At 40.9% G+C, this 22,481-nt stretch overlaps 1 protein-coding gene and 1 non-coding gene across 2 annotated transcripts in view; one reads left to right on the top strand and one right to left on the bottom strand.

Moving 5' to 3' along the window:
- The window catches only part of LRPPRC (leucine rich pentatricopeptide repeat containing), a 114,495-nt gene extending 104,000 nt beyond the window's left edge, over positions 1-10,495 (top strand). Inside the window, exons 35-38 of the mRNA XM_003926760.3 lie at positions 1,927-2,001; positions 3,954-4,038; positions 8,721-8,863; positions 9,613-10,495. Of these exons, the coding sequence (XP_003926809.3) occupies positions 1,927-2,001; positions 3,954-4,038; positions 8,721-8,863; positions 9,613-9,669 (360 nt within the window). The 3' untranslated portion in view covers positions 9,670-10,495. The remainder of the gene's footprint in view (positions 1-1,926; positions 2,002-3,953; positions 4,039-8,720; positions 8,864-9,612) is intronic.
- On the bottom strand, positions 6,113-6,218 carry LOC120362119 (U6 spliceosomal RNA). The gene has a single exon (XR_005578117.1). It is a non-coding gene; the product is annotated as a U6 spliceosomal RNA (small nuclear RNA).
- Positions 10,496-22,481: the final 11,986 nt, after the last annotated feature.

The raw sequence follows: 22,481 nt of genomic DNA, 5'->3' as shown, positions 1-22,481 counted from the left end.
GTGGCCCCCACTCTCAGTTAAATTAGCAATCTACAGGGAAGGAGACAACTGCATTCATGCCATTTTAACAGCACTAAATATAAAGCTACACCAAGTGCCGACAAAACGGTGGGTGATTGGAGCTGCCACCAGCAATGTACACAAACAGGCCCTGCCGGGGAGCCCCTTCCCAGCAGGTGGCAGTCAAACAGTCACCGTGATCCTGCCAACGGCTGTGTTTGTGTAGACTCCCTGTGTCAGATTGAGGCCTGGGACCAATTTCTGATCGTAAATAGTATTATATTCACTTACATTTGTACCAGCTGCGAAAGATCTTAAGTAGTGGATAGGGAAGGTAAAACTGTCCCCATGTGCTTGAGCTCCAGTTTTGTTCCTTAAAGTTCATCTAATTTGACAGTAGAATCCAAGCCATTTTTAAAAGAAATTTCTGAAAAATTGTGTCTCAACAGTTTTATAAAGGGTGAATTAGCCCTGCTTCTCGGTCTCTAACTTTTGTTGCTGGAGAAGAAAAATTCCAGTTCATTGGGAATTTTATTTTGTTTGGCTTGCTTTTTTCTCCCTTTAAATTTTAAGGAAAAGGCAGTTTATGATAGGGATTTCAGGACTTTTAAAATTGTTTTATCTTGCTTTCTTCAGTGTGTTCCTAAAAAAAGGGAACACACTCATGCTTTATCATCATATGTACATATCTAAGTACTTACTAGGAGTATAATAAGCATATATATATATAATTATACACATGATGGTATGCAATCAGTTTTAACACATCCTTCTGATAGTTCTTTAGAAACTAGCAGTGGATACTTCATCTACCTTATTCTGTGCCATAATCATCAAGGTTTTTCTTGGAGAACACGATTGACAGCAGCCTGGGTGGGTGGCAGCGAGGATGGCGCCTGCTCCCTCAGGAAGAACTGCACTACCTGCAGTGGCCTCACGGAAGGGCTCTCGGTGGTAGCTGAGTGATGATGCCACAGCAGAGTCTTTCTGTTTGCCATCTCATCACTAGACTGGGGTTTCAGATGATAAACCCTTCACCCATCCTTTGCTGCTTGTCAAACAGTAAAAGATTATTCTTGCTGTAGCGAAGAATACTTTATTCACAGATGTCAGAAACATCAGTTTATAATGTAAATGTTCTGTGTGTCCCCAAAAAGTTCTTTGTATACTATTCGTTTTAGTATTGACAGTGTTTTAAAGCTTTGAAAGAGCAATGTTCTTTTAGAATCTTAAAAGGATGACATCTATGATGAGTATAAACTAAAATATTGTCTTGCCATATTTGATTTTACTATAGCATCTAAGATTGGATAGACACTTGATTTATCTGGTCTGTCATATAAACTTTTTTTTTTAGTTTAACTTTGGTCGCTTTCTCAAGCGCTGGCTGTCTGTTGCAATGAAAGCCTTTTATAAAATAGAGAGATTGAAATCAGTCCTTTTGTATGCATAAGTGTAGGTAATTATACTTTAAAGAGAACTTGCTTTGTACATTTTAATTTTTATAAAGAAACGAGCAGTTATCTCCCTGACACCTTATTAAATGTATAATTAACCTTATGATCCCTAGCTCACTTGTGAATGCTTGGCAGTATAATTGGAGAGGAATAGTGTTTCTTTTTTTCCTCTTTCTTTGCAGTCCTAAACCTTATTCTGTGGTTGTTGAAGCATTAGTTTAATTTTTCCCCCTTTCTTTTTAAACAAACTTTATACTTGCAGTGCCAAGGACAGCTTTCACCAAAGCTTGGCATAGCTTGCACTTGTTTTCTTTTTTCTTGCCTTAAAAAATAATAGTTGACTGTTAGGCCTTCCTGTTCATAATAATACACTACTGTATTATCGTGAACTTTCTTAATTGGAAATATTCACTTTGATCTGCTTGTTTATCAGAAACCTTCACATACTGATTAATGTTTTAATTTTTAGAGATGTGGTGCAATTGCTGAACAAACCTCGATTTTGTTGGTGTTCTTTATTAGGAATTCCAGAAAACCAGGAAAGGTACTGTGCTTTATTTGCTAACAAATCAATGATGCTATACATGTCTTGCTCAGAAGTATTGAATTTAACATAAAAGCCTGTGTGGGTCAGGACCTTATCTGAGAACACTATAGAAATTCAAGACTTTGCTTGTCTCTACTTAACTTACTTTTATAGGATATTGATAGAGTCAGTTTTGGCTTTCAGCTGTACTGGAAACGTAAAACAGTTTCATGCAGGAATTCCCCCTTACACAGTTATGCATTGAGAGCCCCAAGAAGAGGCCCTTAGAACTGCAAAATTAGGCCGGGCATACTCGCACCTGTAATCCCAGCAATTTGGGAGGCCAAGGTGGGTGGATCACTTAAAGTCAGGAATTTGAGACCAGCCTGGCCAACATGACAAAATCCTGTCTCTACTAAAAATAGTAATAATAATAATAATAATAATAATAATAATGAAATAGAAGATTAAAATTATGTTGCTTAGGTCACTTTGGTACATTCAACAGTGCAGAAGTACTGCCAAGGGAAAATCCTACAGTGTCTCCCATCATGTGGCAACTTTTGAGCATTTATCAGATAAATGAGCCACTTGGCTTTCAAATTGATACGGAGACATAAATTAATGTTCTAATTTGTACAATTACCTTATTTATACTAGAAAAGGGGTGGGTGGGTGTGTAATAGAACCAAATCCTTTAAAAAATTTTTTACTATTTAAAAAATTCTGTGGGTACATACTAGGTATATTAAATTCTGTTTTGATGTTTAACAGTAAAAATAAAATTAAATTTCAAAAAAATTTTCTTAGATCTGATTTTACCCCTTGTACACCAGAAACTACATTCTTAGTTTATTTGGGTTCTTTATGGAGTTTCAAACCACATGCCAACCGTGATGCTTGTTTTTTTTGAAATTGGGAGGTCTCCATTTTCCTTAATTTCTACACACTTCCCCTAAATATACCTACACTCTAAAAATTTTGCTTCATTGCATCTGTGGGTTATGTATTTACTACAAACAACCCTCTTAGAAAATATTTAATTGCCCTTTCTTTCAGAGAGGCTACATTTTTATATTTGTGATTAAAAAGTATAAGGAATCTAAAAAGCACATGTCAGTCCACATGTGAGACTGGGCCAGGGGCCTATTGCTTGTCCAGGAGATGGGACGGGAAATTCACAGCAATATATCTGCTTAGAACATTCCTCCCAGGGGAGTTTAAATAGAAGAAGCCCTTGTAGGTCCAGGTGTGGATTGACTCAATAAACATGCTATAAAAAGGAGCTAGGATTTTTAAGATGTCTGTTAAGTGTTCCACTGTTTGACAGTAGAATAGTTAAGCCAGATTTTGCCCCTCTTGGTGAGATGGGAAGAGGGCATAAATGTTTATATATCCATCATTGATTTATCCAGCAATGTTGGAGCAGGGCTGGAAATACTCAGCGGATATTCATTAGGGCAGAGCAGTTTTGCATTCACTCGCTACAGGATATAAAGCTGTAGCCCAGTCTGCATATTCCTGGAAGAATTCAAGTCAAATTTCAGTGAAATCCTAGAAATGCTCTTTTTTTGTATGTCAAATGGATAAAACTTCAGAATGTTTTAAGTGAATTCTTCACAATTTCATCCATCAGTTGTGGCATCTACAGATAGGGTTGTTATCTCTTCTACCCTTGGGATCTCAAACTTCTTGGTATGGTCACCTCTTGGCAAAAGAAGCAATCTTTATCATATTCTAAAAAAAATTCATAGAAATATAAGTGGAATTGCATTAACTTGTGAAAAATGCTGGTTTGTTTTAGCTGTAGATTGTTGAGTCAGTATCAAATGCTAAAATACAAGGGAAAATAGTATAGGCAGTTCTGTTGTAATTATTGTGAAAATTTTTAATATACTGTTGATTTGTCAGTGTTCTATTTCACTGTTATTTTGAGGTTTTGGTAATACTACCTTTATTTAATTTCCTAGGCATCAACTCTGAAATCTCTGTCAGAATTGATTCCTGAATTAAATGAAAAGGAAGAAGCATATAATTCCCTCATGAAAAGCTATGGTAATATATGTTTAATCTGACTATATTATTTGATTATTCAAGTGGCTTTATTATTTAAGTGACTATATTATGTAAATGACTTATAGTATAGTCAAGTAAGTCTTAGTCTTCAGCTCAATGGCAGTAGTCTCAAATATCAGATAAAAATATATTCCAGAACGGAGTTATTTATTATAATTCAGTTCTGGAATATATTTTTAAACTATATATTAAGAAAAATACTAAATTATGCATATAACTTTAATAAGTACCACTCGGCATCTTCCGAGCAGTCCAGGTATGTTCAGTAGCATCCCAGGCTCCTGGAAAGACCTGGAAATGCTCTTGGACTTAGGCCTGCTCCCTGAAACCACTACAGATTTGAGACTCTCACTTAACCAGCTTTCTTGCTTCGTCAGTACATGCTCTCTGCCTGCCTGCGACTCCTTTGAAATGACAGACCCCTTGGTTAAAACGTAGCCCAAGGTGTTTAGGTCCCAGTTAAAATTCTGGTCTTTTAACCAGTTTGTTCCCTGATTGCCAGACAATCACATATGAAAGGAAACCAGTCTAAAGTTTCCTTAGTGATCAAAATAAATGTTAGCATCTCTCATTTGTGATCACCTCTCCAACGGCTGCCCACTGATTTGCTCACTGGAGGCATGGGGTAAATAAAGATTTATTGATTTTATCTGTGGCAGAACAACAGACTCAGCAATCAGAATTAGTTAAGTCAGTTCTGTTTTTCCATCCTTACAAGGAGAACATTCTGTATTTCAAAATAGAGCTATAGTCATAAAATTTCTCAAATTTCCAATAACTAAACACAGGCATACCTGGGAGATACTGCTGGTTGGGCCCGGACCACCACAAAAAAGCAAATAGAATGAACAAAGTGAGTTGACATGAATTTTTCCATTTCCCAGTGTATATAAAAGTTATGTTTATACCATAATGTAGTGCATTAAGTATGCAATAACATGATGTTTTTAAAAAGTACACACCTTAATTTTAAAATACTTTCTGTTAAAAATAGCTAAAGATATCTGAGCCTTCAGTGATTTGTAATCTTTTTGCTGGTAGAAGGCCTTGCCTCAATGTCGATGGCTGCTGAATGATCAGGGAGATGATTGCTGAAGGTTGAGGTGTCTTAAAATAAGACAGCAATGGAGTTTGCCACTTCCACTGACATTTCCTTTCACGAGAGATTTCGGTGTAGCGTGCGATAGTGTTAGCATTTTATCTGCAGTTGAACTTCTTTTAAAAATTGGAGTCAGTCTTCCCAAACCATACCATTGCTGTATCAACTAAATTTATATAATATTCTAAATCCTTTGTTGTCATCTGAACAATGTACACAGCACCTGTACACAGCACCTTCATCAAGTGTAGATTCCTTCTCAAGAAACCACTTTCTTTGGTCATCCGTAAGAAACAGCTTTTCATCATGTCGAGTTTGATCATGAGATTGCAGCAATTCAGTCACATCTTCAGGCTCCACTTCTCATTCTAGTTGTCTTGCTGTTTCCACCCCATCTGCAGTGATTTCCTCCATTGAAATCTTAAGACCTGCAAAGAGGGTCCCATTTATGAGGGTTGTAATCAGCTTCTCCCAAACTCCTGTTAATGTTGATATTTTGACCTCCTATCAATTACAGATGTTCTTTTTAAAATTTTTTTTTTTTTTTGAGACGGAGTTTCGCTCTTGTTACCCAGGCTGGAGTGCAATGGTGCGATCTCGGCTCACCGCAACCTCCACCTCCTGGGTTCAGGCAATTCTCCTGTTTCAGCTTCCTGAGTAGCTGGGATTACAGGCACGCACCACCATGCCCAGCTAACTTTTTTGTATTTTTAGTAGAGACGGGGTTTCACCTTGTTGCCCAGGATGGTCTTGATCTCTTGACCTCGTGATCCACCCGCCTCGGCCTCCCAAAGTGCTGGGATTACAGGCTTGAGCCACCGCACCCGGCCCAATTACAGATGTTCTTAATGGCATCCGGAAGGTTTTCAGTTTACTTTGCCCAGATCCATCAGAAGAATCACTATGTCAGTTATAGCCTTATGAAATCTGGGATATTTTTTTAAATTTTATTTTTAAAACATGAAATACTTCACACATTTATGTGTCATTTTGCACAGGGGCCATGCCAATCTTATCTGTATTGTTCCAATTTCAATCTATGTGTTGTTGAAGTGAGCCCAAAATGTGTAAGACCTGAAAGTCAAGATTACTCCTTGATCCATGAGCTGCAGAATGGATGTTGTATTAGGGCACCTGAGAACAACATTAATCTCCTTTTATATCTCCTTTAGAGCTCTTGGGGGACCAGGTGCATTATCGCTAAGCTAATATTTTGAAAGGAATCCTTTTTTCCCCTGAGCAGTAGGTCTCAACAGCAGGCTTTAAATACTCAGTAAACCATGTGTAAACAGCCATGCTGTCCTCCAGGCTTTGTTGTTCCATTTATAGAACACAGGCAGAGTAAATTTAGTGTAATTCTTAAGGGCCCCAGGATCTGGGAATGGTAAATGACCATTTGCCTCAACTTAAAGTCACCAGCTGCATTAGCCATTGAAAATAGAGTCAGCCTGTTCTTGGAAGCTTTGAAGCCAGGCATTGACTTTCCCTCTCTAGCTATGAAAGTCTTTGATCTAATATAAGGCTGTTATGATCTACATTGAGTGTTTGTCGTTTAGTGTAGCTGCCTTGATTTTCTGCATCAGCATTTGCAGTTTCACCTCGGACTTTTATGTTATGGAGAAGGCTTCTTCCCTTAAAACTCCTGAACCAGCCTCTGCTAGCTTCAGACTTTCCTTTTATAACGTTTCTGCCTCTCTCAGTAATGTTAGGGCCTTGTTCTGGATTAGGCTTTGTCTTAAGGGAATGTCGTGGCTGGTTTGATCCTCTATTCAGACCAATAAAACCTTCTCCATGTCAGCAGTAAGGCTGTATCACTTTCTTATCATTTGTGTGTTGAGTGGAGTAACACTTTTGATTTCCTTCAAGGACTTTTCCTTTGCAATCACAACTGGCCGTTAGCCGCAAGAAACCTAACTTTCCTCCTGTCTCGGCTTTTGACATGCCTTCCTCACTAATATAAACTTAATCATTTCTCACTTTTGATTTAAAGTGAGAGATATGACTTTGCCTTTTACTTGAACACTTACAGGCTCTCATAGGGTTTTTAATTGGCCTAATTTCGATACTGTTATATCTCAGAGAATAAGGAGGCCTGAGGAGAGGAAGATGGGAGACGGAAAAATTGCTGATCAGTAGAACACACATTTCTCAAGTTTGCTGTCTTATGTGTGCCTGGTTCATAGCACCCCCCAAACAATTACAACAGTAATACAAAGATCACCATAACAGATAAACCAATCATGAAAAACTTTGAAATATTTCAAGAATTCCCAAAATGTGACACAGAGACAAAGTTAGCCCATGCTGTCGGAAAAATGTCATTAATAGACTTGCTCAAGGCAGGGTTACCACAAACCTTCACTTTGTAAATAACACACATCTGTAAAGTGCATTAAAGCCAAGGTATGTCTGAAATAGTGTCAAACGCATAAAACTATATATGTTAGTATTAAATTAGGTAATCCAACTTGGGAGGAGGGTAGAAAATTCAGGAAGAAAGGCAAGATGCTGGAGTTTTCAGAACCACTTCCTAGAAGATAGAGCTAGACCCCTTGACAGTAGTAGGGAAAGGGTTCAGGTCCTTAGGGTGGGAAATAAAGATTTACACAAGAAATTGACTTCATGGAAACAGCAGAGATCTGTTTCAACTCCACGAAGAGCTGATGAGTCATTCACCCTCATTCCACTTTGGGAGACTGATTGCTGAACTTCTCACATCCATCTTAGGGGTTCCCCTGGTGTTACTGGAGTTGAGATTGACTATATCAGAGTCAGTGTAGGGCAGGGGTTTATTTGGTGCTTAGATGCTAACAATCTAATGCAAAACTAAAGAGTTGAATTACCAGTAGTAATTGTCAGCAGAGCCCTTATCATCTCGATGGTAAACTAAAAAATTTCCACCAATCAGCCACAAGTAGAGAGCCAGCCAAATTTGGCTCCTAAGCTATTTCATCATTTACTTAAGTGAAATACTAGTGTAACTTGTTAATGTCTCTTTACATGTTTTGTGTGTGTGTCACTGTAGCTAACTATATTCTCCATATTTATTTTACAATAGAAAAATGAAATAAAAGTTACTTTGGTGTTCAGCTGATGATCTGGATGTTGATGTAGATTTCCACATAATTTACATGCCCCTCTCCACAACAGTCCCTGGATTATCTTGATTTCAAAGTAGTTTTAAGCAAGAGGGAATTGAGTGGTGCATGCATATTATTTTATAACTGAAGACTTCAGTTTGTGGTCACTTGAACTATCATAGGTCTTAAAAATAATATAATAACCTAAGTTAATGGGATCAGTAATATTCTAAAGACCTTTAAATGTAGCCATATTTGTCATTTTCTTCTCCTTCAAAGTGAGTGATGCTGAATGAGGGATGTAGAGAAGTGAGGGAAATGGTGGATTCTGAATGTGGCTTCTTACTGAAGGTAGTTAAGTATCACTCATTTGCCATGGGATAAAGGGATCCAGCCGTCCCTGAATGGCTGTTTTGGTGAAAAGAGTAAGATAAATTGTCTTTATCTATGATTAATATATTTTTTCTCTTTAACTATGTCAGCCTCAGAGAGAGATGTCACATCTGCTAAAGCACTGTATGAACATTTGACTGCAAAGAATATAAAATTGAATGATCTGTTTCTAAAGCATTATTCATTTTTGCTGAAGAGTGCTGGAGAGCCTGTCCCTTTCACAGAACCCCCTGTGAGTATTTCTTAAGGAGGGAAAAATACCTCTACAGATTTATGTACGCTTCATAACAATGTGTAAGAAAATAAGTTGAAGACTTAATTACATGAGGATTAGATCTCTGTGAAGAACCCTCAGGGGATGGCTTGAGGGGCTGAGCAGCGTGCCTTGGCTGCAGCACTGGGAAAACATAGCTCTCTGGGGCCACAGCTTAAAATACAAGGTCTGTCTCAGACCTTCAGCTAGAGGCATGGATTTATCAAATGTCCTTGGGGCAGTTCTCATCATTTCAACTTGAAATAGGATTCAGTGGCCTGTAGTTCAACAGCCAAGCATATTATGTCACTGGTAATTACTTGTTCATTTACATAAGTTGGCTTTTATTTCTTCATCCAGGACATTTTGTTTTCTTTAATAAGAGAAATCACATATGCACAATTCCCTTTTGTTGTGTCATTGAACTGAAAGTCACTACACCATGTTTATTTCAAACACCTCAACCTTCCGTACCTCCATACATGTGCATGCACACACGCGTGCACGCACACTAGCTCTTGCTGCTAGCTTTAACTCTGAATCTGAGGCCCTTGAACTTGTGATTTCATGAAACAAGGAAGGAGTGCTGAAGCTTGAGGGGCAGCATCTGCTGTGGGCCTGGCAGTCTTAGCTGCCAGTTGATAGTGTTTTATGATTTTCTAAGTTTTGTACTGTCACCTCTTGCTGGTACCTTTATCTCTAACTTCCCTCTTTTTACTCCTTAACAGGAAACCTTTGAATTTTATGCACAGCAGATAAAAGAATCGAAGGAAAACTCTTCATGAAATAAGCAGGCGATACTTTGTTTTGTGTATATTTGTGATTCTGTGTCTACATGTTATTTTTAACTGTATTTGAAGGGAAAAATAAATGAAAAATTCATGTCCTTTATGTATGATACATGTTCAAAGTCAACAATAAGTGTACACTTGGTTATTGGGCGTTTTTAGAGTTTTTTCCTCTGGCATAAATTGATAGCTTTTTCTTCAGTGCTGTTCTTTTTCAGGATTCTTCTCGCACTTGGCTCTTCGGTTTCCCTGCTCTGTTTCATTTATTATTTTCATTAAAGTGTTATTCCTCTACTTAAGACTCACTTATTAGTCTGCTGTTTCTCTGAAAAATTTTAGAGCTAGATACAGTAATAGTGGGTTTTCTAATGCATAATATTGTGTAATATAGCAATTCCTTACATGTGTGAAGTCATGCATAACTTTCTAATTTTGTAAAATGTTGGCACTGAGAGTCATCAGATCTAGCCTACATCACTTTCCAGTGAGAGGCAGAGACTCAAAAGGCCAGTCACTTGTGCTTGGTCAGGGGGCTCTCTGTCATGCCTGGAGGCTCTTCGGCACACTTTCCCCCTCTTTCCCTTCTGCCACTATTGCTTCCAAGCACCTCTATTCATAGAAGTCTCTGAAAGTGAGCCTCACTCGTGACTTATCCCAAAGTAAAGTGATGCTTTTCCTCTCATTTTAGTTTCACGACTTTGTTACATGAGCTCTACCCTAGGCCTATTACTTTATACTTATATCCTGAGAATGTGATTTCATCTGTGAAGGAGTAAAATACTGGTTTGTGTTTTTTTGAAATAAAAGTTATCCCTATATTGACTCTCATGCCTGTTACTGAAAGTAGGAACTTCAAAAAAAAATTCTAAGATAGGTAGTCAAGAAAGTTTGCCATTACAAAGATGTCTTGATACGGAATATTGACCTAACTGGAGATGAGGTAATTAATTACCAAAATGTTGAAAATGTTCTATTCGAGAACTCTCCCCATTTTGGGGTATTCCTTGTTCATTTGAATTTGGTGACTGCCTACTGTTCCAGTTTCAGTGCCAGCTTGGGTCTCACTGTTCACGTTGGGGGAGACCTTGCCTTGGGGACATAGGTGGGCCTCTTGCAATTTGTGCTGTTGACCTTCTGTCTCCTGGGACCATCTCTCCTGCACCTGCTACCTCCCTGCAGATGGCATGAGAGGAAGGGTTGATGGCAGGAAGCCAGGAAGTAGGTGTCATTGTGGTATTAGCCAGGCTTTTACTTCAACTGTTAGTGGCTTTCGATTTAAGGAAGCAGGGCCTTGGCCAGTGCTGAGTCTTGGTCCAGTGGACGTAGTGTGGCTTTCCCTGGAGTACTGCCCGGGTGTAGGACCTGCACATGGTACAAGTTTGCCTAGAGCCTTACTTTTTTTTTTTTTTTTTTTTTGAGACAGACTCTTGCTCTGTTCAAGCTGGAGTGCTGTGGCACAATCTCGGCTCACTGCAGCCTCTACCTCCCAGGTTCAGGTGATTCTTGTGCCTCAGCCTCCCAAGTAGCTGGGATTCCATGCATGTGCCGCCACCACCCTCAGCTAATTTTTGTATAGTAGGCAGGATTTTGCCATGTTGGTCAGGTTGGTCTCGAAATCCTTGCCTCAAGTGATCCTCCCCCTACCCCTGCTTCAGCCTCCCAAAGTGCTGGGATTAGAGGTATGAGCCACCACACCCAGCCAAGAGCCTTAACTTCTGTGTACGTCTTTAGTGATTGCACTCAAGCAGGCCACATTTTTTGCAGTCGCACTAACCACAAGTTAGCACCTGTCACATTCATTCATTGCCATTCACTAAAATAGGTCTCGAAGGTGAGTCATAACCTTGGGGTGTTGTCTAGATTTCACAGTTATCTTTGGGGAAATTGAAAGTACCATCTGGTTTGCATGAAGTGACTCCACACTGGCCCTGTATATGGACTCTGGTAAAAGGTGAGCATAGTATAGAGAAAGTAGGTAAGACCCCTTTAGCACTCTAAACAGCAGCAGACGTTGTTAAAATGTGTCTTAGCAAAAGACTAGCTATAAAAATCTTTTGCACTGTATTTGTTTCCCTAATGAATGTAAATATTTAAAGTATATAGCTGGGCATGGTGGCAAGAGCCTGTAATCCCAGCTACTGGGGAGGCTGAGGCAGGAGAATCGCTTGAAATTGGAAGGCAAAGGTTGCAGTGACCAGAGATTGTGCCACTGCACTTCAGCCTGGGCAACAAGAGTGAAACTCTGTCTCAAAAGTAAAAATAAAAAAATAAAATACTTATTAAAAAAACAAAGTAATAACTATAAGTGGGCTAGTGGTCTAAAAATAGCTAAATTGAAATAAGAAATATAGAGTAAACAAAATTTAGCAGCTTTCTGTAATACATTTAGACTCAAATTATAAGTAAAAATCTAATTCTAAAAAGATGTCATTGTAAACTATTGAGAACTATTTTATATATAAATAGATGTTAATGTATTTGAACCCAATATAATTTTAACTGAAATGCTTTGAATAAAGTATACTCTAATCTGTGGGCGGCTGCTTTTTTTTTTTTTTTTTTTTTTAAAACAGTCTCACTGTGTTGCCTAGCATGGAGAGCAGTGGTGTGATCACGACTCACTGCAGATCACCTTGACCTCCCAGGCTCAGGTCATCCTCCCACTTCAGACTCCCAAGTAGCTGGGACTACAGGTGTGTGCAACCACACCCAGCTAACTTTTTGTATTATTTTGTGGAAACGGGGTTTTGCCCTTCAAAATAAATAAATAAATAAATCCAGGAGCTGGTTTTTTTGAAAACATCAACAAAATAGACTGGTAGCCAGATTAATGAAGGGAGAAGAATCAAATAGATGCAATTAAAAAATGAAAAAGGGGATATCACCACTGATTCCACAGAAATAGAAACTACAATGAGAGATTACTACAAACAACGCTATGCACATAAACCAGTAAACCTGGAAGAAATGGATAAATTCCTGGACACTTGAACCCTCCCAAGCCTAAACCGGGAAAAAGTTGAAACCCTGAATAAACCAATAACAAGGGCTGAAGTTGAGGCACCAATTAATAGCCTACCAACCAAAAAAAAATCCAGGTCCAGATGGGTTTACAACTGAATTCTATCAAATGTACAAAGAGGAGCTGGTACCATTCCCTCTGAAACTGTTCCAAACAGTGCAAAAAGAGGGAATTCTTCCCAGATCATTTTATGAGACCAACATCATCCTGATACCAAAACCCGGCAGAGACTCAATAACAAAGGAAAACTTCAGGCCAATCTCCATGATGAACGCAGATGCAAAAATCTTCAGTAAAATACTGGCAAACAGATTGCAACAGAAGCTCAAAAAGCTCATCCATCACAATCAAGTAGGCTTCATTCCAGGGATACAAGGCTGGTACAACATATGCAAGTCTATAAACATAATCCATTGCATAAACAGAACCAAAGACAAAAACTTCTTGATTATCTCCATAGATGCAGAGAAGGCCTTCAACAAAATTCAACAGCCCTTTATGCTAAAAACCTCAATAAACTAGATATAGAAGGAACATACCTCAAAACAATAAAAGCTATTTATGGCAAACCCACAGCCAACATCATACTGAATGGGCAAAAACTGGAAGCTTTTCCTTTGAAATCTGGCCCTAGACAAGGATGCCCTCTTTCACCAGTCCTACTCAATATAGTATTGGAAGTTCTAGCCAGAGCAATCAGGCAAGAAAAAGAAATAAAGGGTATTCAATTAGGAAAAGAGGAAGTCAAATTCTCTATTTGCAGATGACCTGATTGTATATTTAGAAGACCCCATCATCTCAGCCCAAAATCTTAAACTGATAAGCAACTTCAGCAAAGTCTCAGGATTCAAAATCAGTGTGCAGAAATCACAAGCATTCCTATACACCAATAAAAGACTTAAAGAGAGTCACATCAAGAACAAACTGCCATTGCCAATTGCTACAAAGAGAGTAAAATACCTTAGAATACAACTAACGAAGGATGTAAAGGACCTCTTCAAGCAGAACTACAAACCACTGCTCAGCGAAATAAGAGAGGACACAAACAGATGGAAAAACAGTCCATGCTCATAGTTAGGAAGAATCAATATTGTGAAAATGACCTTACTGCCCAAAGTAACATAGATTCAACACTATCCCCCTCAAGCTACCTATGACCCTCTTCTCAGAACTTGAAAAAAACACCTTAAACTTCATGTGGAACCAAAAGACAGCCTGCATAGCCAAGACAATCCTAACGAAAAAGAACAAACCTGGAGGCATCATGCAACCTGACTTCAAACTATCCTACAAGGCTACAGTAATCAGAACACCATGGTACTGGTATCAAAACAGAGATATAGACCAATGGAACAGAACAGAGGCCCTGGAGGCAACACCACGCATCTACAACCATCTGATTTTTAATAAACCTGACAAAAACAAGCAATGGGGAAAGGATCCCGTTTAATAAAAGGTGTTGGGAAAACTGGCTAGCAGTGTGCAGAAAGCAGAAACTGGATCCCTTCCTGACACCTTACACTAAAATTAACTCCAGATGGATTAAGAACTTAAACATAACACCTAACACCATAGAAACCCTTTGTAGGGACTTGGATAAATCTGGAAACCATCATTCTCAGCAAACTGACCTAAGAACAGAAAGCCAAGCACCTTATGTTCTCACTCATAGGTGGTTGATGAACAATGAGACCACGTGAACTCAGAGAGAGGAGCATCACGCACAGGGGACAGTTAGGGGGGTAGGGGAGAGACAATGGGGGATAGGGAGGGTGGGGAGAGATAACATGGGGAGAAATGCCAGATATAGTATGCACCTAAAGTAAAATAAATAAATTATTTTTTTAAAAAAACAAAAAACCCTAGAAGAAAATCTAGGCAAAACCATTCAGGACATAGGCATAGGCAAGGACTTCATGACTAAAACACCAAGAGCATTGGCAACAAAAGCCAAAATAGACAAATGGGACCTTATTAAACTCCAGAGCTTCTGTACAGCAAAAGAAACCATCATTAGAGTGAACCGGCAACCAACAGAATGGGAAAAAAATTTTGCAATCTACCCATCTGACAAAGGGCTAATACCCAGAATCTACAAAAAAAAAAAAAAAAAAAAATTTACAAGAAAAATCAAACAAACCCATCCAAAAGTGGGCAAAGGATATGAACACTTTTCAAAAGAAGACATCTATGAGGCCAGCAAACACATGAAAAAATGCTCATCATCACTGATTATTAGAGAAATGCAAATCAAAACCACATTGAGATACCATCTCACACCAGTTAGAGTGGTGATCATTAAAAAATCTGGAGACAACAGATGCTGGAGAGGATGTGGAGAAATAGGAACACTTTTATACTGTTGGTGGGAGTGTAAACTAGTTCAACCATTGTGGAAGACAGTGTGGCACTTCCTCAAGGACCTAGAAATAGAAATTCCATTTGACCCAGCAACCCCATTACTGGCTATATACCCAAAGGATTACAAATCATTCTGTTATAAAGACACATGCACACGTATGTTCATGGTGGCACTGTTTACAATAGCAAAGACCTGGAATCAACTCAAATGCCCATCGACGATAGACTGGACAAGGAAAATGTGGCACGTATACACCATAGAATACTATGCAGCCATCAAAAATGATGAGTTTGTGTCCTTTGTATTGACATGGATGAACCTGGAAACCATAATTCTCAGCAAACTGACACAAGAACAGAAAATCAAACACCACATGTTCTCACTCACAGGGTGTATTTAACAATGAGAACACATGGATACAGGGAGGGGAGCATCACACACTGGGGTCTGTTGGGGAAGGACAGCAGGGCAGGGGGGAGGTCGGGGAGGGATAACATGGGGAGAAATGCCAGATGTAGGTGATGGGGGGATGGAGGCAGCAAACCACATTGCCATGTGTGTACCTAGACAACAATCCTGCCTGATCTGCACATGTACCCCAGAACCTAAAGTACAATAAAAAAAAAAAGAAAGAAAGAAACGGGGTTTTGTCCAGTTGCCCAGGCTGGTCATGAAATCCTGGGCTCAAGCAATTCGCCCACCTCGGCCTCCCAGAATGTTGAGATTACAGGCATGAGCCCCTGTATCTGACTGGCATCTTCATTTTTATCTTACCAAATGTTTGCCTAAGTGCTTTAAGCCATTTCAAAAGACTTCAGCCTTAGAATTATAATTGAAAACTTAGGTGGAGACCTCTGTTATGGCCAGAATGTCCTTGTTAAATAGCCTATATGTTGTATGTGGACAACTGACAAAGTCACTGCTTATCTGTTTTAAGGACAAGCAGATATTTGAGAACTCTGTGGGACAAAGTTGGCAAAAATTAGAAGATAGAGCTTGGGTGTGTGGTAAATTGACACCTAAAATGAAGGGGGGTTCTGTGTCAGAGCATTTTACATCCCCATAGATGGCTGGGGCCCACCCACCTCACGCACAGGCCACCTTCAGCACCTGCACCCTTTTTCGAGAATGCCGAGATCACCATCAGTGTCACCTCTGCCTCTTGGGTCCCTCTCTCTCAGCACATTGTTCCCCTCTCCAGGGTGCCCACGGCTGCTTGAGCAGAGCGAGTATCACACATACTGTCTTCCGTACAGACTATGAACTCCGTAGGGACTGGTTCGCGGTCTCATTGCGCGTTCCCAGACCTAGCATGATCCTGGCTGCAGGCTCACAGTAAATCAAGCTGTCTGTATCAGTTCTGTGGGTTCTAATCACTGCACCTACTACTAAAGGTCAGGCAGCCCTCGCAATGAGAATTCACCGTGAGAAACCTAGGCTCACAGCAGGGAATTTGCCCAGAATCAACTTGGTAAGTTGCATGGCTAGGACTCTATAACTAAAATCATTTACTTCCTATGAGAACATAAAATGGAAGCAACCCAGTTAAAAGTCAAATCAGAATTGAAACTGTAAGAATATTCTAGGGGGAAAAAAAAAAAAAAACCTTCATACTAATTCAAGTACTCCCGATTTCCAGATACGTTACACTGTAAGCCTATTTTCTTCCATTTAATCAAATATCCAGTGCCCGGCATAATTGCTGAGTTTACGAGTTCCAGTAAATTATTAAGCAAGCTTTATATTGCAAATTGTTCTCAGGACAATTGATTTCTCAAGTCTGCAGTATGTGTACTCTGCACACTTTTTCTCATGTCCTTGAGCACAATTTTCATTTAATATTTGTCTTTCTGATGAACCAATATTTGTAGAATTTCTATAACTGAAAGCAACATTCCTGAAGTAGGGCCGAACTAATAGCTGCAGGGAGTACAAAATCACGGTAATTTATCGCTTTGCTGTTGTACAATCATGCATGGGAGTGTTTCCATTAGAAATGTATCCTGCTTTCAGGCCTGTGGACTTTACAAAGCCCACATTATGCAGTCTTAGTACAAATAAAGAAAAGCTGCATTAGCAAATCCAAAATAGGCACTTATCTTTTTCTTTTCTGCATGAAGGGGAAAAAAAATCATCAGGTCCAGGTAAAGTAAAAGTATTCAACCAGCCTCCATCTTCCTGCCCTTGCAGAGTCGTTTGGGCAGTGGTTGGCTGTTGAGATCTATCCTCAGAGAGTTCTCTAAAGTTGCATCTTTACCAACCCAGGCCTGGATGTGCACTTGCTGTGACAGTCCCATTATTTGTTTTTGTCTGTTTCCTCCTCGAGGAGGTGAGCTCTTCTTCCAGCACTCTGCAGACCTGCCAATTAGAAGAGCTTGACAGCAGGGCTCACGCCTATAATCCCAGCACTTAGAGAGGCTGAGGTGGGTGTAACACTAGGTCAAGAGATCAAGACCATCCTGGTCACCATGGTGAAACCCCGTCTCTACTAAAAATACAAAAATTGCTGGTCCTGGTGGCGTGCATCTTTAAGTCCCAGCTATTCCGGAGGCTAGGCAGGAGAATCGCTTGAACCAGGGAGGTGGAGGTTGCAGCGAGCTGAGATCGTGCCACTGCACTCCAGCCTGGCAGCAGAGTGAGACTCTGTCTCAAAAAAAAAAAAAAGGAAGAAGAAAAAAAGAGCTTGGCATGATGGGCGGCCGGTAGGCACCACTGAATGAGTCACCCAATGGGTGTAACACCATGTCCTTCCCCTTTCCAAGTCATGTTCCTTCTGAGATGGGTGATTTGTGTGCTTTGGAGGGTTTTGTCCCACACACTGGTCTTCTTACAGGATTTCAAGTCAACTCTGTAGCTTCGAGTTAGGACATGGGGCTTGAGGCCCCAGGAGTCCTTTGAAACCTGAGTGCCCACATAAAAAGGTTTTCAAGTTTACTGTCAGGGAGGAGGGGGCCCGTGAAAGTCAGACAACCTGAAGCTGAGTCCAAGCACAGTGCAGGGATTCTGTGTAATAGTAGAACAAGGGAATCAACAAAAATAAAGCTTTTCCTTTTTTTTTTGAGATGGAGTTTCACTCTTTTTGTCCAGGCTGGAATGCAGTGGTAGGATCTTGGCTCACCGCATCCTCTGCCTCCCGAGTTCAAGCGATCTCCTGCCTCAGCCTCGCAAATAGCTGGGATTACAGGCCTGTGTCACCACACTTGGCAAATTTTGTATTTTTAGTAGAGACTGGGGTTCCACCATGTTGGCCAGGCTGGTCTTGAACTCCTGAACCCAGGTGATCCACCCGCCTCAGCCTCCCAAAATGCTGGGATTATAGGCATGAGCTGCCACAACTGGCCTTTTTCTTTTCTTGGAGATAGAGTCTTGCTCTCACCCAGGCTGGAGTGCAGTGGCACAATTTTGGCTCACTGCAACTTCCACCTCCCGGATTCTAGTGATTCTGCTGCCTCAGCCTCCTGAGTAGTTGGGATTACAGGCACTTGCCACTATGTTTGGCTAATTTTGTATTTTGGGTAAAGATGGGGTTTTGCTGTGTTGCTCAGTCTCGTCTTGAACTCCTGACCTCAAGTGTGCCACCTGCCTCAGCCTCCCAAAGTACTGGGATTACAGGCATGAGGCACTGCACCCAGCCAAAGAGCCTTTTCTTTTCTTTTTTTTTTTTTTTTTTTAGACAGAGTCTCAATCTATTGCCCAGGCTGGAGTGCAGTGGTACCATCTCGGCCTGCCGCAACCTCTGCCTGCCAGGTTCAAGTGATTCTTCTGCCTCAGCCTCCTGAGTAGCTGAGAATACAGGCACCCACTACCACACCTGGCTAATTTTTTTGTATTTTTTAGTAGATACAGGGTTTCACCATGTTGGCCAGGCAAAGTCCTGACCTCGTGATCCACTCACGTTGGCCTCCCAAAGTTCTGGGATTACAGGCATGAGCCACCACACCCAGCTGAAAGAGCTTTATTTTTAGCATTGGTCAATAGAGCTTATTAGCAGTTTGGGGAAACAAGAATATTTCCAATTTTTTTAAAGAGACAAGACAATCATACAAATGATGTGAGCACTATTACATAGAAAGCAGAGAAGTGTTTTTGAGTTGGTATGTGTTTAAAAATCTCAACCCGCTGCTTAGACATAATTTTAATTATTAGCTGCTAACAACACACGTGCTGCTGTTCCTAGTGCACCAGCAGAAAATGGGCTATGCTCCATCTGCCTGCCTGCCTCCCCTGCTGAAGCTGCCTCAGGCAGAGCCCATGTGATACAGACAGGGGACGTTGCCTATACCCAGGCCACTTTAATTCAAGAACAAATCATTATCAAGTACAAATGACAGATGACCTGAAATTTGAATTATCTAGTGCAGACTATTTGCACGTAAGGATTTCTGTTGTCTCTCAGGTGTGAGCATTGGACATATTCTGCAAACAAGCCAAGGCTAACCAACAAAATATTTCAGCACTTTCCCTGCATTCCAGTCCCTTGCACTTTCATCACTTTCCTTGCATTCCAGTCCCTTCCAGTCCCTCAAGGCCAGTTTGGTGCTCTAGACCCCAAGGCCAGTCAGGCTCAAAGGAGAGTGGTTTGCACACTGTGCCAAGCCACTCTGTAAAACCCCTGGCCCCAGGTCTGTTAACACTTGGATTTGACATAGATTTAAATATCTCTGCTGCAGGTTGTTTACTTTGGGATCAAGACAAGAATTGAAGAGAAGAAAACAAAAGCAAATGCTAGATCTACCTCGAGAGACTGGTTTAACCCAGGGCAAGATTACATCTTATATATTCTTTATAGGAACAAGAGATTTTTTAAAATCAGGAAATATTTGAGCCAATACTGGTGATCATTTTCTGTTTAGTTAAAATTCCCCACCAATAACATAACTTGAAATTGAAGAGTTTAAAATGCAAATTTGAAAACCTTTGCCAAGGTGCTGCAAACTACAGCCTCAGATCAAATCTAGCAACCTGCCTGTTTTTGTAATATTTCCTTAGAAGAATAGCCATGCCACCTGTACATTACTATAGTCTACGGCTGCTCTCACACTGTAATAGTTAAGTAACTGCAGCAGCAGCTATATGGCCCACAAAGTCCCAAATATTTACTATCTGAGTCTTAACAGTAAAACTTTGCAAGCCATGCTTTTGATAATGACAAGTTGGCCAGACGCGGTGGCTCACTGTAATCCCAGCTGCCTGTAATCCCAGCACTTTGGGAGGCCGAGGCGGGTGGATCATATAAGGTCAGGAGTTCGAGACCAGCCTGACTAACATGGAGAAATCCTGTCTCTACAAAAAATACAAAAAATTAGCCAGCTGTGGTGGCGCATGCCTATAATCCCAGCTACTCTGGAGGCTGAGGCAAGTAAATTGCTTGAACCTGGGAGGCGGAGGTTGCAGTGAGCAGAGATTGTGCCATTGCACTCCAGCCTGGGCAACAAGAGCAAAACTCCATCTCAAAATAAATAAATAAATACAAATAAACAAATCTCTACCCTTTTGCAATGCAATGCAGGGCAGGGCTCACTGAATTGTTGGGGTTCAGGGGAGTCCTTAGCTCCCGAGAGGACGTTTCTCCAAGGTTTTTGGCCTCCTGCTCTCTCAAAAATGAGAGAGGGGACCAGGTGCACTTGCAAAGTAAATACTGGACCCCAAACACTGTTGCAGAGAAGTGATTTTATTTAGAAATGTAGAGAAAGAGATAAAAAAAGGAGAAAAGAAAACTTCCGAGACAGACAGTGTGTGTGTGTGTGTCTGTGTGTGAGAGAATGTGTGTATGTGTGAGTGTATGTGTGTGTGAGAATGTGTATATGTGTGTGTGTATGTGTGAGTGTGAGAGTGTGTGAGAGAATGTGTGTATGTGTATGTGTGTGTGAGAGAGAGAGAGTGTGTGTGTGTGTGTGTGTGTGTGTGTGGAAGGGGATCCAAACATGGAGTCTGAAGGGGTGTGGAAGAAGGAGACTTTTAACCTGGGAGGAACCCCCACCTTCTCCAAGACCTCTGGCCAATGAAAGGAGTTCCTTAGAACTTCCGCTGGAGTGATTGACTTTTGATTCCTCTCTGCGTCAAAATTTAAAACAGAGACGTTAAATCTCCCAGATGGAGAGAGAGCTGGGAGAGGGGCATGGCGCTGGGAAGTTCTTGCCCTTAAAGCTACAGCCCCTTGTGGACCTGGAAAGAGAACACATGCCCTCAGAACAACATGCATACCTCCAAAGCCTTGGTTCTTTGTTTCCCTGGCCTCGCAATGCCTTGAAGAGCATTCTCAACAAAACAGACCCATGCAATCAGAACCTCCGGGCAATAAGTCCACGCTGGCCTTTTTTTTTTTTTTTTTTTTTTTTGAGACAGAGTTTCGCTCTTGTTACCCAGGCTGGAGTGCAATGGTGCCATCTCAGCTGACCACAACCTCCGCCTCCTGGGTTCAGGCAATTCTCCTGCCTCAGCCTCCTGAGGAGCTGGGATTACAGGCACCCACCACCATGCCCAGCTAATTGTTTGTATTTTTAGTACAGACGGGGTTTCACCATGTTGACCAGGATGGTCTCGATCTCTTGACCTCGTGATCCACCCGTGTCGGCCTCCCAAAGTGCTGGGATTACAGGCTTGAGCCACCGTGCCCAGCAATACTGGCCTTTGTTAAAGCTCGAGCATGAGCAATCAGGGTGGAGAACCACCACCACAGGAAAAAAACACAAATAAATGGCAGCTGCTGTAGCTTCTCCCTCTCTCCTGCCTTTGTACTTTGCCCCTTTCCCCTGCAGCCCGGCATACAGAGCCAATGAGTTATCAAAGCCCTTTGCAGACCGAGTGGTGAACTCACAAAGTCAGGTGATACAGCTTAGTGGCTGTCAACCCTCATTCCACATTAGAATTACCTGGGTAGTTAAGAAAAAATACCAATGTGTTCCTCATCCTTCCCCCTTCTTCACTCAGGCCTAACGCCATTAGGGGACCACAGTGACGGGGAGGTTGGGGGAAGCTATAGTGGGCCAAGGAAGGGCGAGGAAGACAGCTGCAGACTCAGGGCAGCTGTGCATGGGAGTTAGAGCCCGAGCAGGGTGAGCAGGATGTCCACACAGGGGAAAGCGTGGCAGTGTAGATGGGAGATCACTCACATGCAGGTGGTTAATCAAATGAGTAAATAAGCAAGGATAATGAAAGCTATGTTTCTCACAATTAGAGAGGAGGGAAGAACTGAGGATCAACCCTGTGATGCTAGATTGGAATAGGATGTTATCAGAGTAAACTCATGTGTATTTAGGTATATATGTACACGTACACACACACACACACACACACACACACACACACTCTCTCTCTAATTCTGTTCACCGAGATAGCCTGGGAGCAGAGATGTTCCAAAAGCAATGAGCATACTTAGCACTAAGATCTTGGCTTCTAAACACCATTTTCCACTAAAGGACCCTA

The sequence above is a fragment of the Saimiri boliviensis genome, chromosome 1 (assembly GCF_048565385.1).
Source record: "Saimiri boliviensis isolate mSaiBol1 chromosome 1, mSaiBol1.pri, whole genome shotgun sequence".
In the NCBI taxonomy this organism is placed as follows: domain Eukaryota; kingdom Metazoa; phylum Chordata; class Mammalia; order Primates; family Cebidae; genus Saimiri; species Saimiri boliviensis.
The sequence above is the reverse complement of the archived record's forward strand: the minus strand, read 5'-3'. Positions and strand labels throughout refer to the sequence as shown.